Below are 19,260 nucleotides of genomic sequence, written 5' to 3'. Positions count from 1 at the left end.
GGAAGTGATGTCAGTCACACCATGCCAGGCAACACATAAAGCACCGATAGGTCCTAGGCACTCTGTCTGCAATCACAATCTGCCCTTATGATGCACCTGCAGAACAGATCCTCATACTACTGCAGGGGTGGGGAAGTCACACACCTCTCCCGTACCTCCCGGAAAAAAAGCCCATGTTAAATGCTTACCATTTTCCACATACGGATGAAAGGGCAGAACCAAAGCCAGGATGACTCTGCCTCTAGTAGGCTCCAGTACACTTCTAATATCTTTTAATACAGTCAATGGTTGATCACAGCGATCAAGCAGATTCAAGCAGCTGATGACATCATACTGGAACCCTGTGCTCTGCCATTCGTTGATGCCGAGCACTCTGGATAGGTGAAGGGGAAAAATGCAGAGGGTTACAACAGGACAAGGACAGATTGTTCACTACTCTTTCTGCCTGCAATGATGTGAGGCAGGCAAAGTAATCAAAGAAAGGGTTAATCTCCGCTCGTTAAGTCTAGGCTGCCATGCATGTAAGTTGGCAAGAGTGGATTTTTATATTGTTGGCATCTTTTCGCCGGGGTGGGGGTGTTCTAGAAATCAACATGGTACATTGTACTCTATTAAGGCTTTGCCACATAAATAACAATTTACTAGGTATGTACTGGAGAGGGTGAAAAGCAGCTATGGGAAATGTATGGCCCTCCAGATGTTGCTGAACTACAACTTCCATAATCCCTGGCCATTGACCATTCCTGCTGGGGCGGATGGGAGTTGTAGTCCAGCGACATCTGGAGGGCCAAAGGTTCCCCACCCCTGGTGCAAAAACAGAATAATTACATTGTATGCTGTGAAGTTGTCAGTTTATAGAAGACTTTCAGTCTAGTTTCTGGTATAACCATAGATTTAATACAGCGAATACTCCAGCCAGCGCCAATATTTGCATTACTATCCAGTTTTTGATAACTCTCCAGTGAAGGTTGTATACAATGAGATTGTATTAGCCTTGTTAGATACAGCTTGTCTTGAAATTGCCAAACACTGGAAACTTGAGCAGGTTATGCCATCCACAGCTGGTACAGCAGAATTTGGCAAATAATGATGGCAGAGAAGTTGACACGAGACAGCATCCTTTGTTGGGGGATGATCTAAACAGGATGAATTCATAGGAGTGGTTCCCATTTCTCTCTTTTGTCAAGAAAGAGATGTACAGATCACAACCTCCCAGAGTCACAACCATCTTTTTGGAGAGAGCCACTTATCTGAATGAAACACATTTTTGTGCATGCTAATTGTAACACCTCTCATCCTTACCCAACCTGGTGCCCTCCAGATATTTTGGACTACAGCTCTCATCATCTGACTGTTGGCCATGCTAGCTGGGGCCGATGGAAATTATAATCCAAAGCATCTGAATGGCACCAGATGGAGGAAGGCAGTAACAGCAGTAAAAATCAAACTGCGTTCTAATTGTCAAATTTATAATGAACTCTAAACATCCATTGTATATTTTAATTCATTTTTATTCTTCTGAAAGAAAATATATTTTTAAAAAATCAGCATGGCACAGTCACCCTGCAAATTGCAATCTATAGCTTCTGTGCAGTTATAGACACAGCATAAGCTTATATTTACTTGGGCCAGAGAGAGGAAGAACAACGAGGAGGAAGTCTAAAAGTAAAGAGAGCCACATAGGCAGCTCAGTAAAGTACAGGATCAAGACACTCCGACTTTCCTGGTCACAGTTCATGTGTTGTGTTCTGGTCTGATGCTGGATCTTGCAGAGGAAGCAGCAAAGCAGGTCAGGAGTTGCAGGACCACACATAGCTCCAAATAAGCAACTTGCTCTGATAAAGGTCATGAGCAGACTGGACCTCTTTAACAATCTGCCCCAAGACTACCTCTCCCAAGCTTCGCCCCCTTATGGATAATGTTAGGATTTTTAAAGGATCAGCCCTCTGGCCTAAAGACAGACACTTCTCCATAGCCTCCCATCCAGTGTGGTCTCTGTGCTGCTGGACTGGTGAGATACTGTGGGAGGCCTTCAGTTCCTCAGACTCAGGGTGCTGCCTCTGGACCAACAGGCCAAGCGCTTGTTTTATCCCTAGCAAAGATCCCCCTCCTCTCAAGAAGGTGTGTTTCATGGGACATGTGGGTGGCAGGTTCACACACTTGTTCCCAAGACACATGTTGTAACAAGGTTCTCCTGGGGGCTCCTGTCTGTCAGCCTCAGGCTTAGTGGACTCCTGATCTCTAGCAGAAGGCTCAGAGTCCTGAGCCCAGTTTGGCTCTTTAGCTGGAGATTCTGTAGCCTCCAACTCAAGCATCTTGACTGCTGCTGTGTTCTGGGCTCTTGGCAGCATAGCTTTGCTCTTACCACAGGTGTGGGAACCTTTGCCTTCTAGATGTTATTGAACTACAGTTCTCATTGTCCTTGGCCATTGGTCATGCTTCCTAGGGCTGATGGGAGCTGCAGTTCAGCAACATCTGGAGGGCCAAAGATTTCCCACATCTGCTCTATCACTTCTACATGGCTATTACTCAGCACTCCTCCTTTCAGCAAGCGCAAAGAGCACTACCTCCCCTCTCCCCGCCCCAACTGAAAAGCCATCTCAGTTATTTTGTAGAACAGCGAGATATAGATCCGAATAATAATAGGTATGCTTCAACTAACTTTTACTCAGAGTAGACCAACTGAAAGTAATGACCATGACTAACTTCAGTCCATTAATTTGAATGGGTCTATTCTGGGTAAAAGTTAGTCAAATACAACCCTAAAAAAAGAGAAGCAAATATGTAATATTTCTCCGATTTGTATAAATCATTATTGTAGCAGACTAGATATTCATGTCCCAGTATTCTGGAATGATGATAATGATGATTTTTAGTGTACCATTCTACCTCCCTCACTTCCTCCTTTATTGACACACATGCTACAGTGCAAGGACACTTGTTATTTTTCTCCTGGCAAACCTCCTTTTCCTTCCATCTCACCCACAAACCAGAGGTAGAATTTTATAATAGCCTGCCTGCTTTGGTAAGCCATGGTGGCGGCAGGGAGCAATCTTCTCCCTGAAGGAGAAGTGGCAGCACTAATATAGTACAGAGGCTGTTTAGCGCAATATACCTGTATTTCTTCTTCTGAAGCTGCCAAATCATAGTTTCAGACAACTCAGTAGCATAGGTTTCTTCAAAGTGAGGACTCATGACTTTTGTGACTTCTCCATCTCCAGCTCCTAAATCGAGAAGCCGGCGGGATTTCCAGTCTGGATTTATTTTGAGCAGTCTCTGAAATTGTTCAGGTGAAAACACAAACATTGAACCTCTTCCCAATAACCTGAAATGTTAAAATATGGAGGTTTATTTATGTATGTATTTATGAAGAAGGCAAATGTGTTATTATTATTATTATTATTATTAACCCACCCTTCACCCAAAGGTCCCAGGGCAGTTACAACAATTTTAAAATACAGCATTAATAACAGTGAAACACAACCTAAAATCACAAAATAATAGGGTGATGGCTGGGGCTGATGGCAGCTGTAGTACAAAACATCTGGAGGGCACAAGTTGGCGAAAGCTGGACTAGACCAACTTCCCCCAACCTTGGGTTCCCTAGTGTGCCTGGATTACAACATCCACCATCTCTGACCACTAGGCTGGCTGGTGTTGATGGAAGTTGGAGTCCCAGCAACTGGTGACCAAAAGGTTGGGGAAGGCCGATCTAGACCAATATTGTCTCCTTCAGGGATGGGACCTGTGGCCCTTCAGATGTTATTGGGACTACAGCTACCACCATCCCCAAACACTGGCTTGCTGAGGCTGCTGGGAGCTCTCCTGCTGCCTGAGAACCTTTTAAGTGGAGGTGCCAGGGACTGCAACAAGGAACTTCTTTGTGCAAACCATGTCCTCTACCACTGTTGCTCTGGCCCCTTCCTGAGGACTGCAAGATCTCACACACTCCCTTCGCTCCAGAGGGAATTCTCCTTCCCCTTCACTGCACTTAAGCACTGATTTTATTTATCTATTTTAAAACAGTAGATCTTGGCTTTCTATTTACACTGTACTGGCTATATTGTTTATTGTTTATTGTATTTTATCATGTTTTATTGTAAGCCGCCTAGAGTGGCCATTGGCTAGATAGGCGGCCTATAAATTAAAGTATTATTATTATTATTATTATTATTATTATTATTATTATTATTATTATTATTATTTGTTAGCCTTCAAAGTAAAACCTTTAGCAATAAAAAACTGAGTCACACCCTTGGTCCAGTATTGTCTGCACTGACTGGCAACAGCTCTCCAGGGTTTCGGGCAGGGGTCCCTCCCAGCCCTACACAGGTGGGAGGAGAAACCGGGGATTGAGCCTAAGTCCTCCTAAGCAGGAGATGCTGGAGACTGTATGCAGAGCAGATGCTCTACCCACTGACCTATGGGATGTATTAGGGTAGCTGATCCCAAGAAGGAGCGGCTGAACAGTCATGAGAATGCATGGGAAATGAAAACCATTTTGAACCTATAAAAATAAATGGGAAGGTGCCAAGCAAATATTTCTGGGGGTGGGGTGAGCACCACAGAAAAGGCCCTATTTCCTGGTGCCACCTTCCTAATTTCCCAAGATGGGGATATCGGAAGCAGGGGCGGGCTCATACAGAAAACACCCAACTTTTAAAAGAACTTTATAGGTAAAACCAGCATGCTGAGTTCTATCTGGAAATAATACGGGAAGGCAGCGGAGAAATTTTAAACTAGAGTGAGATATGTTCAAGATGACAAGTGCAAGTTCAAAGGAAGTCCCACATACAACAGTATTACAGCAGTCACATCAATCCGATCTTTTATCAGGGCATGGATAACTGTGGCAAGACAACCCAACCACCTGGTTTAAAAATGCAGTAGAATGTGGGTGGTAGAATCCCAAGATAGAAGAACAGAATGTACCATTCAGGGTGCAGGAAGGGGGTGCCATTTTATAACGCATTTCAGTTAAAGCCACTCTCCACAAATCAAACGAATTCCTTAGCGACAAATGTTCCATCCAGTCTAGTCCTTACTCTACTAGTTTTCTGCTTTTAAAGGAAGTTTGGATTCTTTTTTAATGCAAGGCAGCATTAAGACACACAAATTCTCCACCTGCAGTCTGAAATGATACAGTCCATTCTATCACCAGATCTAGTCCTGGCACTGATATTAAGACTAACCGAGGTTTAACCAGGCTCTGCTTAATGACAAACCACAGCCGTTTGCAACAAACTGCCTTGGCCAAGAAGACCTAATGTTTCACCGATTCGACATGCGGCTTGCAACTCCATGAAGCCAAACATGCTAACTTGAGATTCACAGGGCATTCAGAGCCAGTAGAGATGAACAGGACTCAAAAAGGGGGTTAGGTTTAAAAGAAATGAGTGACAAGGAAAATGTAAAAGAATGGAAAAGCCAGATGGAAAGAAACTGTAGATGGCATGGTTAGCGCAATGGGAAAGGAGATTAATATTTTAAAATGGTATAATCTAGCAGTAAAGAACACACTAGGTATCCGAAGCTCCCTCGTGTGATGGGAAAGTTCATGGAATAGCAAATAAGCCATTCATTAAGGAACCTGAGGCAGGGGTCAGTCGAGGCCTCTGTGGATCATGTCAATGGCATCTCTGCCTGTTCTTCTTTGAACTCTCTATTGTAAGATTACAGTAGTCATGACAGAGGTTTAAGTGAATGAAAGAAGAAGAAGAAGAAAAATACAGGGGAGAAGAAAATAATTGGTTAGCAAGAGACAAAAAAGGGGAGCAAAGCATTAGTCAGGTCAGCCACAGGAAGGAAACCAAACAGAAGGGTAAACGGTGGTTGGCACCAATGAGTCCCAGCTGCAGAGAGCAGAATCATCATCAAGGGAGAGGACACAGGAAGGAGAGAGAATGGGTGGCGAAGACAATGAGACTGGATGAAATGTCAAAAAGCAGAATGTACTGATGCCTGTGGAATATAATGGTCGAGAGGGAACACCCGGGTACATTTTTTAAGCAGGTGTTAAAGGAAAACGTGAAAGGGAGTGTTGTTCGCTGTTTAAAGACCAGGCCCGTGACAGCACATTTGAGTATCGTCACATAAATTGGCTCAAGGGCATTATTCCTAAAGACACTGCAAGAAGGCACTCAGAGCAACGGAAACCCTTTGGACTGGAGGAAAAATAGCAAGGAGGGCAACAAGGGGAAATGTGCAGTGATTGACTATGCACCCACAGGAAATGTCTAGCTGAGAAATAGGATTGGCTCACAAATAATCTCTCTCTCTCTCTCTCTCTCTCTCTCTCTCTCTCTCTCTCTCTCGCTCTTTCCTTGAAGCTACAGCACCTCAGATCAAATAGTATAGCAGAGTAACATGTAAGGGGTGGCTGGGGCTGGTGGTTTCCAAAAGTGTATCATTGTATTCCTTCACTTTGCTAAATTGCATGTAGAACTGGACATGCATCAAAGGAAAACAGGAAGCTTGGGGTTGGGAAGAGCCTAGTAGTAAAGGAAACTGATCAGCTGGGACCAGTCATCCTTGAGTGATGCTGTGCTAACAACCTTCTTGATCTTCTACCAGCAAAGAGTTCTGGTTACTGTGTGAGGCAGTGCCGGTTCCAGATTGCAGGGGTTCCTTGGGCAAGGTGCCCTGAGCGGGCCCAACCTCCTTGCTGCTGTTACCAGTACCTATTTGCTTGTTGTCCCCCTCTGGCCCCAATCTGCATGGCTGTCCAACGGGAGAAGGTAACACAAGTGGAGGCTGTAGCTCCTTCACATTCCTCTTGTTCACAGCCCATATTTGAGAAGAACAGGTGTGTGGCAGCAACAGCAAGGAAGAGGTGGTGGTGGGGCTCTGAGGGTCAGTAGTGGGTCTCCTGCTGGAGTGTGGGCCTTGGCAGGTGCTCACAATACCAACCCTTGGCTCTGGCTCTAGTGTGAAGAAGGTGCTGCTGTCCACTGTGCCCCAGTTCCTCCAGTCAGTGTACTGTCTTCAGCAGATAGCTGGGAACGGGTGGCTAACACATGGAAAAGTCGGCCAGGGATGCACACAAGACTGGGATCCAGCTGTTTGCCAGCATATAACTGAAGATGGCACTAGCCCAGGCACACCACCCTGGGCAGCATCACACGCTTCTCCCCACAGCACCCACTTCTCACCTAGCTCAGTCTAAAGTTAGCAAAGAGCTTTTCATCCACTAAGGGTTTTTTCCATTAAGGATGGTTTGTGTGTGCCTGTGTCTGAGCAACTTTGTTTTAATGTTTTTAAATATACTTTGTTTTAATATGTTTTAAAGTATTTTGTTTTTAAGATGTTTTAGAGTGGTTTTTAGTATTTTTGTTTGCTGCCCTGGGCTCCTTCTGGGAGGAAGGGCGGGATAAAAACTAGATAGATAGATTAATTTAAACCAGGTTCCTAAATATTTATTCCCACCCTTCCTTCAAGGAGCTCAGGGTGGGGTACATTGCTCCTCACAATAGCCCTGTGAGGTAGGTTAGGTTGAGTGCGTGTGACTAGCACAAGACCATCCAGTAAGCTTTATGGCCAAGTAGGGAATCTAAACCTGGGTCTCCCTAGTCCTAATCTGACATTTTATTTACTGCACCACACTAGCTAATTTATGTTGCGAAGAAATGCCCAGCATGTTTCAACCACAATTTCCCCCTTCATTTACCTTACTCTGGCACACCAGAACACCCACCTCAGGAATGTATTTTGGTTCTGGTATACCAAAACACCAGATCCATGAAGACCCCTTTATCAAAATATGTTGGTCTTTCTTCATGAAATTGAATTACTAGTTTTGGGCACTCACTGGATGGTGAGATTGTTGTAACCAACACTAGTCTCGGCAGATGGACCTTTGACCCAATCTAGCAAGGCACATTTTAATAATCTAAAGTAAGAGTGCAGGCCCAACACACTCAGAACAGATCAGTTATGCTTTAATGATTAAGTGATCCTAAATCTTCAGTTTGCAAATGTAAGAACACATTCTACTAAAAAAAAGGGGAAAAAAACAGTTCACATAAAACTGGTTTGCATTACATAGTTACAGAGGTTCAGCACTAAATGATTTAATCAGTAACTGACCTGCGGTGCCAGTACAGTTTTTATACTGCTGCTGGTTTTAAATTGCTCTTGTTCACTTAAAAAAAAGAGTTGTGCTGCTGGCTTTTGAAATGCTTTCTGTTTTAACTATGATTGTCTTTTATTGGATGGATTAATTAATTAATTGATCCTTTGTACGTAAGCTGCCTTGAGACAGCACTGTTCTAAAAGATAGCCTAGAAATCTTTAAAACAATTAAAAAAATCTGGGATTGTGCATTGGCAAAAGCTTAATCACGAATTCATCTGGGATGCTTGTGTTTCAGTTCAAGTACACGTTCTTAAGAACATCAGACAAGACTGTTTGAATCAGGCCAAATACCCTATCCAGTCCAGCATCCTATCTCCTATAGTGGCCTGCCAGATGCCTCCGGGAAGCACACAAGCAGGGCACAAAGGAACCTAGGAAGCTGCCTTATACCAAGTCAGACCATTGTCTACACTGACTGGCAGCAGCTCTCTAGGATTTCAGACAGGATTCTCTCCTAGCCCTACCTAGAGATGCTGAGGATTGAACCTGGGACTTTCTGCATGCAAGGCAGATGCTCTGACACTAAGCTACAGCCCTTCCCCAAAGCAGACAAATACAGTTGTTATTTGCCTGCTTAGCCCATCTTCCCCATGAAGGCAACGACCCTCCTTCACTGTTGCTCCCAACAACTGGGATTCAGGCGGGACATGACCTCTGGACATGGAAGTACCTCCTTCGCCCTCTCCCTCTTGGTAAGCTGCAGTGCTGCCAGTGCTAGGGGGCTTGGTACATGCCACAGACCTTCTCTGCCAGCTGCTCCTGCTAGACACATGTTTAATTTCCCAAGATGGGGATATCGGAAGCAGAGGCAGGTTCATATAGAACCCCCCGAACTTTTAAAAGAACTTTAGAGGGTAAAACCAGCATGCTGAATTCTATCTGGAAATAATACAGGAAGGCAGCGAAGAAGTTTTAAACTAGAGTGAGATATGTTCACATAACTGCACAGAAAGCACAGCTTTGCCCCTGAGCGAGACACCAGGAAGCAATATTAACTGGGCTATTCCACACATTGCAAGGTGGATGGCTGTTAGGAGCAACTATCAATGGTTAATAGCCATGATGGCTATATGTTGTCTCTGAATATCAGCCACTGAGGAGCAACTGCAACTCATGTCCATAATTTGGAACATCTCATTAATTTAAAGGGGATCTAGAAGAGGACTCCCTGGTTCAACGGTCAAGTCACATAAGCATTTGAGCATTTTACCAAACCAAGAACTTTTCTGATTGAGTTTGAGGCTGAAAAAAAATGTTTTCCACTTACCCATTGATAGACGTCCTAGACATAAACAGGCTAAAGACGGAGGACACAAACGAGTGATAAAGTTGAATGAACAACCAGCCAGATTTCTCAATACTGTTATTTAAGAAGATCTGTGTTCCTTGGTCTAGGTAACTCTGGACAAAGATAGGCTGAAGAGATTCACACAGCTGCTCTGTATTGCACATGTACCACTGGGGGAGGGGGGACAGGGAGAGAAAGGCACAAGAATTATTATTCACATTTCAGTACTGCCAATCTAGACTTCACCAAAGGAAAACAGTCTTCAGAAGGGAAGAGACCACAGCTCAGTGGCAGAGCACACGTGTTGCCTGCAGAAGGTCCCAGGATCAATCCCTGGCATCTCCAGTTGAAAAGATTAGGAAGCAGGCTATGAGAAAGATCTTTGGCTGTGACCCTGGAGAGTCGCTGCCAGTCAAAGTAGACAATAAATTATGGAACAGATGAACAAAATATATGATAGGAAGCTGCCTAATACCAAGCCAGACCATTGCTCAGTACTGTCTACACTGACTGGCAGACTGGGCACATTCCCAGTCCTCCCTGGGGATGCTAGGAAAGATAGGAACATTGGACGCTGCCTTATACCGAGTCAGACCATAGCTCCACCTAGCTCAGTATTGCCACAGTGTATTGTCAACAGGGATTGAGCCTGGGACCTTCTGCATGCAAGGCAGATGCTGTCTACACTGACTGGCAGACTGGGCACATTCCCAGTCCTCCCTGGGGATGCTAGGAAAGATAGGAACATTGGACGCTGCCTTATACCGAGTCAGACCATAGCTCCACCTAGCTCAGTATTGCCACAGTGTATTGTCAACAGGGATTGAGCCTGGGACCTTCTGCATGCAAGGCAGATGCTCTGCCACTGAACAGTAGCTCCATGTTTCCCAGCTGATACAAATATCAAAGCAAAAAACATATCATCGTCATCTCTTCAATATCTTGTCTGGCTTTCACCATAAGAACTCGGGGTGGGTAACTGCAATTTTAAAATACAATAGTTAAAATACAATCACAAGAATACGGAGGGTCCTAACTGACTCTCCAGTGTCAAAGACCAGGCTAAAGAGTTGCATCTTCAGCATACAACAGGAAGTATATAATGAAGTGCCAGACGCACCTGTGTGGGGAGGGAATTCAACAACTTAAGGGCTGCTAGAGAATTTATAATTACTGTAGCTTCATGAACCAGCTTCAACTTTTTTTTAAAAAAAAAAGCTTCTAAAATGATGAAATATCAGCTCCTTAAATGAGATGTCTCAATCTTTCCTGGGACTTAAAACAATCCTACACCCTTTATTTTAAATGTTTGTATCCGTCCTTTCCCCATACCTGCTCCCAAGGCAGCTTACAATAGAGAAGTTAGAAAACGAAAACAGTACAAACACTAAATCTTTATCTATATCTCTCAAGATCATAAAATCATAAAGACAAAGACTGGGGAAAATAAAAGGAAGTAGACCATAATCTACATAAGCCCACGACTACTCTGGGACCTATCAGCCTTAAAACTTCTAAATTTAGGAGCTTGCACCTAATTTTGAAATTTTCTAAACTGTTCTGCCATCCAAACAGGAATTCCAGTGTGGTGTACAAAAAAATTCCAACAATGATACAATATTAAAACAACAAAAATCAAAACATGACAAAATCTAAGACTTAATAAACTAAAACTATTCAATCAGCTAAAACAATACAGTAACATTTAAAAATGTGAGCAAATAGGAATGTCTTAACTTGGCACTAAAAACAGTACAATGTTGACACCAGTCTTACATCCTTCAGAAGAATATTCCAAAGTGAGGGCGCCATCACTGAGAAGGCCCAATCTTTTGTGGGTGTGAACCAGGTCACCATCTCATATGAGGAAACTGAAGGTGTGTTTTCAGGACCAACCCTATTCCAGTGACTGTAGTCTGTTTTAGCTGTTTTTAATATTTAAATTTAAACTGTTGTAACCCACCCTGGGACCTGAGGATGAAGGGAGGGTAATAAATAAATGTAATGGCAATAATAATAATAATAATAATAATAATCTGGTCACACAAGTTGCAACAACAGGAGAGAATTACCTTAAGACAGCTATAAATAAACAGATATTATCCTTCCAAAGTGAAGTACTTTCAGTCCTATTGGTTTCAGTGGGAGAGAGTTAGGCAAAGTAAGTGCTAAGTATACAAATATATTTTTAATCACTTTATCTAAACTGCCTCAATAATTGGACAGAAGAGAGGGGTATAAATTCTATTAATATTAGTAGGCATAATTTTATTATGTTTACTGTTTTTGAAAGTCTGTTGATTTTACAGGTATTTTCTAATGAATATTTTATACTTTATGTAGACCTAGTAATTTTTAACTGAGTTGTCTATAAATCTTGTTAAATACAAAAATAAAACACATTATTTTATTATTATGGAACCGAAAACAATCCGACTTTATATATATGACAGCCCCCATGGTGATAGGGTAGCATATAAATATCTGAAATACATTTGTTATTATTTGGAAAACATAAACTCTGGAAAACAGATGTTTATATTCAACATTTCCAGTTCAAAATTAGGCAATTTAACTAAATTACAGAGGACAAAAATATAGACCATGGCTGGGAAACTGAATTATGATGATGTAACTACAAATCTATACACAATGGCCCTGTTCCCGTTTTTCCTATTTTCACTTTCATTTCCTGTAGTATTCATGCATATTTAGTTTGGAAAGAACTGAGTTACTGTATGTATATATCAGGGATGGAGAACCTGTGGCCCTCCAGATGTTGTTGGACTCCAGAACCTGCAAGCATAGCCAATGATCAGGGATGACAGGAGTTATAGTCCCAACATCTGTACAGCCACAGGTTCCCCATCCCTGTGCATGTGTGTGTACAGAAACAATTTTTCTTTTAACTGATACACATTTAATATCCTGCAAATGGGACAACAAGAGGAACAAACAACAATATCACAGTTATTTCAGTTTGCGCTATAAGCTCAAAGGTAGGACAACCTGCGTACCCCAAAGCATGCTGAGGGTGGAAGGATTTCTTGTTTGCATAAATATGTAGTCATCTTCAAATGTTGCCGATCTGGACTGACCTTTATTCCCAAGACTACAACAAGGGATACACTTTTAAGCATAAGTTCTGACTGAGATGGCAAGCTGAATATCTGAGCTATAACCCTTTAGGCTCGAAGCTGGGGGCTCACAAAGTTTGAATTGTTAGACTTTGAGATCTAGTTTTACTGGACCAATATGCAAACTATTACATATCTGAAATAGTCAGCTGGGTCATCAAGAAGTCTTCCTTGCCAGCCAAGTGCAAGGACCCCTCTGTATAGTATTCTTGATCCTTATTGTTAGCAATGAAAAATTTATTGCACTCCCATCTCACCAACTATTTTAAGGTTTGTGCCTGGCAAGGGCATGAGCCTTTGGCGCGAACCAAAGGGGGAAGGGACAAGGGCTTTTGTCCTGCAGCTCTTAGCCAGCGGGGAGCAGCTGACGCATGAGATGCTGATGGAGAGGGTGCTGGTGGAGATGTGGACTGCTGTCAGGCTAGGCAGCATCCGTTATGTGCCAAGGGAGAACACAAATGTGAGGAGCCAACACCTGGGAGTGGCAGCCTTTGGACTGGTGCCGGGGCACAAAACTGTGGGTCGCTTTGAGGGATCTGGGTCAGAATCTTTGAGACTCTGCTCTGGTGGGGACAGGAAGAGGATTAGCAGCTATTGTTCCTGATGTTATTGTATTAAATATGTAATTTCATATTGTATTTTTGTTGTTGTATGATGTTGTAAACTGCTTTGAATGTTATTTTAATAGAAAAGCAGCATATAAACTCTTAATCTAATCCTAAAGGCTGCAGATGGGCCTCACATGATCAAATGCTCCTCAATACCAACCCCCTTCCAAATCCCTCCACAAAGAAAACTAGTCATGCCAGGGAGAAGGGCTCTAGTTCAGCATTCTCCTCAAAATGCTAGTTTTCTGTGCGGAAGGGATTTTGGAGGAGCATACACACGGAGGAGTATTCAGTCGTGCAGACCCCCAGCTGCACTTGAAAGGGGTATAGCAACTAAGTCACTGTAATACTATCCAGAAGGGTCCTTGCCTTTGGCCAGAAAGGAAGAGTTGTGAACAACCCAGATGGCCTTATCACATTCAGTTTCAAGGCAACTAACAATATATATTGTCAGAATATTAAAAAAAATTACTACAATAAAAGCAGCCAATCAGGTAACATTGGGTTGTACCCAAAGAAGTGTCAGCAGAGTTCTGCTGGCACAGCAACACTTCTCTGCCCTCTCCTCCCCCTCATTCAACCCTCTGGAGCAGATTTTGAAGGTGCAGGGGTGGGGCTGCAGGGTGGGGCTGCAGGGGAGGGGAGAGGAAAGTACAGTTCCACTAGTGTAACTGTTTCGCTAGCAAACTGAGAGCGTTAAATACTGCCCAATGGCTGGCCGAATAAAACAAAACCAAGGCTAGACTGTCTTGGAGACAAAGCTAGACTGCTCCAGAGTGCAAAAGATTTGGGCAAACAGAAACATTTTACCTGGCACTGAAAAAGCACAAGAACTGGCATCGGAAGAATGGTCCTGGGGGAACACATTCTATACTTGAGAGGCCACAGTAAAGAGTGTCTGACCCTCGGTCACCGCTTGCCTTGCCTCAAGCCAGAGGGTACGCAAAGAAGGACCTCCTAAATCACCCTAAAGGTCAGGCAGGTTCATACAGAAGCAGTCGGCTCTTAAGATACCCTTGGCCTCAAGCGACCACTTGGCTTCTTATTGCACAAATTCATTTAAGCTGCATTCACACCATACAATTAAAGCGCTATTGTTAAATAGTCATGGCTGCCCCCAAAGAATCCTAGGAAGTGTAGTTTGTTAAGGGTGCTGAGAGGTGTTAAGAAGACCCCTCTTCCCCTCACAGAGCTACAATTCCCAGAGTTTTCTGGGAAGAAGAATTGATTGTTAATTGGACTGATTGGGAATTGTAGCTCTCGAGTGGAATAGGGAGTCTCCTAGAAACTCTCAGCACCCTTATCAAAATACAGTTCCCAGGATACATGACTGCTTAAAGTGATATAATAGTTCTTAAATGTATGGTGGGAATGTGGCCTTAAAATCAACTGAACTTAGAACAGGGTTCTGTCCAACTGGCATAATAGTTGATATCTACAAAGCTCTCCCAGCTCATACTGTTGAACATCATGCTTATGAATATCCATGAGATCAAGATCTACTGCCACCGTTAACACACATGTTCTACTTACATCTCAATTGTTTCAAATCCCCAGCCTGGAAATGAGCTCTGTACAACTCTAAAGCTTGCTACCCTACTCCTCCAAAAGAGCCGATCCAACAAAAACAAAGAATCCAAAATGGCTTGGGGTATTTTAATATACAACTCCATTCTTTCCAGTTGGCTTTTAAGCACCGCAGTCCATATGCAGTCTTCTAGGTTGAACAGCAGCATATTAAGCAGGCATTACTTCCCTAAAGTCACCAGTTTATGTCAACAGAGAGCCCACAACAACTTACAAGCCACATTACTGGAAAAATACATAGCAGATTTCAGACAATAGCATTAAGTTTCCAGGAGCATGCCTGGGAGTTTTCCAGCCATGCATAATACATGATAAACATGTACCTTACTTGTTGCACACAGCCACTCCAGAGTTCCTTTAATCTTGTTGCTTCACTGATTCTTGTTCTATTTGCATATATTTCAGAGTATTTCAAGCTAGATACGCAAGTACACACTTCTCTGACTTTGGAGGTCAAACTGCAACAACATTCATTATCACTGTGCCGTGTTTTGCTTGCAGGGAAAACACATGAAAGGGAAAAGAGGCGGACAAGGCCACATGCATCAGCTTAAAGAGAACACCTGTCCTTGGAGAAGGAAGGAAATGTAAGGGCCTTATTAGAAGTGGGAGTGAAAGGCAGGTATAGTTTGTAGCTAGCTCTGTGATGCTTCAGGACACCAGGAGGCGATACATCAGGTGGTGACAAAGGATAGAGCCTTCCTAGTGGTAGCACCTGTGGAATGTTCCTGTCCTGGAAGCATGTCTGGTGCTGATGCTTATGGCACTTCAGTAGTAGGCAAAGGCCAGTTTATTCACCCAGGCATTTATGTAACGTCAGCTACAGTTATGTGAAGCTGGCTGCCGCAATTTGCAACTAGATTCAATTTTAGCATTGTGCTTTCTCTGCTCTTAAATGTTTTGAATTGTCGTAGTTTTAATTAGATTGCAACATGACTTTGGGATCATGTGATGAAGGGTGGGCTAAATATATATATTTATAAATAAATATGTAGTGTGGACAGGAGGAAACAATGTCACAAGTATGGACAAGCAGGTGTCATTTATTATATGCTGGACTAGTGGGTTGTGTGTAGTCAATTTTGGCTTGGAGATTCCAGTCCCTCAAGTCTCATGGGACAAGAAAATGCATGAAGTGCTGAAGAATGGCTTAGAGATGGAGAAGAAAACAAATTCATGTAGACCTGTTATAAGTTCTAAAGAAAGGGCACCTTGCAAGTTAAATTATGGGGACTGTCAAATTACCCACCCAATTGTGAATAAATGTTGATTGTGTCAATCGACACAAAGGGGTACAGTTATCACATTGCAAAGATCAGAAAGAAGAGGTTGCATCAGCACAGTAATCAATAGGAGAGGCTGAAGGACTAGAAAAGTACTTCTGGTTCCTAGACATCAACAAGGTTTTAGATGCAGGAAAACAAGAAGCTGGCCTTTTCCCAGCTCTAAGTGTGTGCAGAAGTACTAATCTCCAGGACTTATCTACACAGGTACAAATGTACAAAAATTGGGTTGGCCTTGCTGTCCTTAGCACACCTGATTAGCTCATATTACAAAATCCATTAAGGCATCTCGTGGTCGGAACTACTGTATTTGAACACAGATGTTTCCTCCACTGTTATATATGTGCACATTCAGCGCAAAACTCACCTTATCGCATTTCAGAATATTATGAGGCTGAGAATGAACGAGAACAATCCTTCTATATTAACCTACCTGTTCCCTTATCCCAACTCTTTCCAAGTAAATCCCCATCCTTTTCTGCTTCTAACTTTTCACCTTCACCTCCCCCACTCCTGCATTCCCATCTCTCACCAGTAGCAGGTGCTCTTCCAAAGTCTCCTGCCCTGCACTCAGAAGGGGGTAAACAAGCCAAACCATAGAAAAAGCAACACAGGTCACTGACTTTCATCCTCTCCTTGCCCCCCCCCGGCCAAAGGATACCCCATTGGAGAGTCAGTCCTCTCCTCCCCTTCTTTATTTTGTGCACACAAAGCACAGAACAGACATTAATCTTTTCCCTGATCTCTCAGCCTGAAGTGTCCATCTTCTTTCTCTTAGGCCAGAGACCTTCCTATTCCTCTCTTTTTCACAGGAGTAGCCAGCTGAAGTGTGTATGTTGTGGAGTAGAGGATAACTCTCCTCTTGGAGGTCCCCCTCAACAGCGTTTTCTCACCTTCCAACACTTCAAAACGGTGAGAGGAGAATATAGAAGAGAATCCACCCGCAAATCCTGCAACCCTTCCCTGTTTTGGGGCAGGGAAGCAAACGATGGCTGTGGGACCCCATTAAAAACATACCCCTCCCCCTTCCTCCAGCCGCCCCTCCCCCCCCAAAAGGGGGCAGAAGTGCTGCTCCTCCTGCTGGTGGGTCCATACCTGGTGGTTTTCCTTGATGCCCGGCGCTGGCTGGCTGTGGCTGCCCATCATATTCATGTAGAGAGACCTGGATAAAGGGCTCCTCAGGTACCTGGCAGGCCCAGACCACATCCTCTTCCTCAGCACCCACAGAGACAAGGTGTAGCAGCCCAGCCAGACCAGGCAGAGTCTCATGAGGGTGGGGTGGGGTTGTGGGGGGTGGGTGGGAGAGGGAAGAAAGGGGCGCTGAATCACCCCCTCCCGCAACCACCGCCTCCTTTCTCCATGGTAGCAGTAGCGGCGGCGGCGGCGGCGGCGGCAGCAGCAGCCAGCGCGGAGCTCCCCATTCAGTGCCCACACATCCACGCACACACATATATTACGGACATACATACAAGCCCGGAACCCGAGATCCCAGGGAGGAAGGCCCAGGCCGGACGGGATGGCCGGAGACACACACGAGACTGCCTCGCTCGGGCGCAGGCACCCAGTCCGTCTGTCCGCCCGCTCCACCAATCGCGGAGCGGCCCAGGCAGCTCCTCTGGGGGCGCTGCTTTCAAAACGAGCAGCGGCACAATGGCCGTCACTACGGGGTGCAAGCGCGGTGGAAGGAGGGAGGGTGAGGTGGCTCTTCCCTTTGCAGACAGTCTTTGCTCACAGAGAGACAGTTATGCCAGCCCCCTCCTGCTGACACAAAGAGGGGAATAGCTGATTGTGTAGAATGTAAAGGGGCGGGGAAGCACACGGATTTAAATAGAGGGGGTAGAGCACCTAAGAAGGTGTAAAAACATCAGAAGTCGCACCTGTAAGGATGTGAAAGTAGCCCTGCTAGACCAGACCAAAGCTTTCAAGTTCAGCATTCCGTTTCCCAGAGTGGCCGACCAAGATGGTTTTAGGAAGCCCACAAACCAGGCAGGAGAGTGATAGCCATCTGCTATTGTCCCCCAAATCTGATACTCAAGAGGTACACTTCCTCTGACCATGGAGGTTCTGCTTAGCAGTCCTGACTAAGAATATAAATAAGAGCACAAGTGCTGGGACAAACTATAGATTCAACTAGTCCAGACTTCTCTTTCCCACAGTGGCCAACCTGATATCTATGAGAAGGTGATGGCCCTTCCCTGCTGTTCGCCCTTCACCTAACTATTACTGAAGCTGAATGTTATGGGTCCCAAGTCCAGGAGGTGGGGGGACAGCCTGTCTTGGATGGGGTTGCGCTTCCCTGGAAGAATCAGGTCAGTAACTTGGGGGTGCTCCTGGATTCAACCTTGTCACTGGAGGCTTAGCTGGCCTTGGTGGCTAGGAGAGCCTTTTTCCAGCTATGGTTGGTTTGCCCAGAGCTTGGAAGTAATGAATTACTTGTAATTCATTACTTTTTTGAGGAATGAGTGAGTAACTCTTTTACATTTTGATTGTAATAGAACTAGGAGTGATTTTATTACTTTTGTGGAGTATTTGTAATGTTTCCAGCATTACTTTTGGGCATTACTTGGGGTGGAGCAGGGAAAGTTTTCTGCTCCTCTGATTTATGGATGAAAATCATGTGCCTCAAACGGGCTTCTGTGCAGCATCACTCTTCCCTCCTGCTCTATGGGTGGGTAGGAGGCGATGAGGGAGGAGGTGGAGAGTGAGACGTGGTGGAGTGGAGAAAACAATTGTTCAAAAAAATGGATGGTGGTGGTGAAAAATGGAGTGGAGGGAAAAAGGAGCAGGAGGGCGAGAACATGGATAAAGGAGGAGGCAGAAGGAGATAAAGAACTGTGGAGGTGAAAGATGACAACATGTGTGCGTGTGTGAATACTGTGTTTGCACTTGGCACACAAAGTGGCCTCCACCACCCTCTCTGGCTACTGTGCTGCTTTTGCAGTAATTTAAACTGTTTTGCATCTCAGGGGAAAATGTTTGCTTGGGTGAGTGTCCCTTAGTTGGTGGCAAGGCAGGGTCCGGGAGGTGAAGTGAGAGAGATTATGCTTGCTGGCTGAGGGGGGGGGTTGCATTTGGTTTGATGTGCAAAGATCTGAGTAGTGGCCTCTGTCTCCCTTCCCACCTCTTACCAGCAGAGAGGCCGCCATTGCTATCTTATGGATAAAAAGAATTATTCTACTACCTCTGTATGTGTGTGTTTATTTTTAATGTTGTTTTAGGCTACT

The 19,260-nt window shown here is 44.2% G+C and overlaps 1 protein-coding gene across 2 annotated transcripts in view; it reads right to left on the bottom strand.

Moving 5' to 3' along the window:
• METTL9 (methyltransferase 9, His-X-His N1(pi)-histidine) overlaps positions 1 to 17,665 on the bottom strand; it is a 37,333-nt gene extending 19,668 nt beyond the window's left edge. Inside the window, exons 1-4 of one of the 2 annotated variants that reach the window (XM_061599322.1) lie at positions 17,132 to 17,665; positions 9,401 to 9,591; positions 3,116 to 3,325; positions 189 to 373 (exon numbers count right to left, since the gene is read on the bottom strand). In XM_061599322.1, the coding sequence (XP_061455306.1) occupies positions 189 to 373; positions 3,116 to 3,325; positions 9,401 to 9,591; positions 17,132 to 17,503 (958 nt within the window). In that variant the 5' untranslated portion in view covers positions 17,504 to 17,665. The remainder of the gene's footprint in view (positions 1 to 188; positions 374 to 3,115; positions 3,326 to 9,400; positions 9,592 to 17,131) is intronic. The other variant, XM_061599323.1, reaches the window with a different exon arrangement.
• Between the last annotated feature and the right edge of the window lie 1,595 nt (positions 17,666 to 19,260).

Source organism: Rhineura floridana, chromosome 17 (assembly GCF_030035675.1).
Source record: "Rhineura floridana isolate rRhiFlo1 chromosome 17, rRhiFlo1.hap2, whole genome shotgun sequence".
NCBI classification, from domain to species: domain Eukaryota; kingdom Metazoa; phylum Chordata; class Lepidosauria; order Squamata; family Rhineuridae; genus Rhineura; species Rhineura floridana.
Note: the sequence above shows the minus strand (reverse complement) of the source record. Positions and strands in the feature narration are given on the sequence as shown.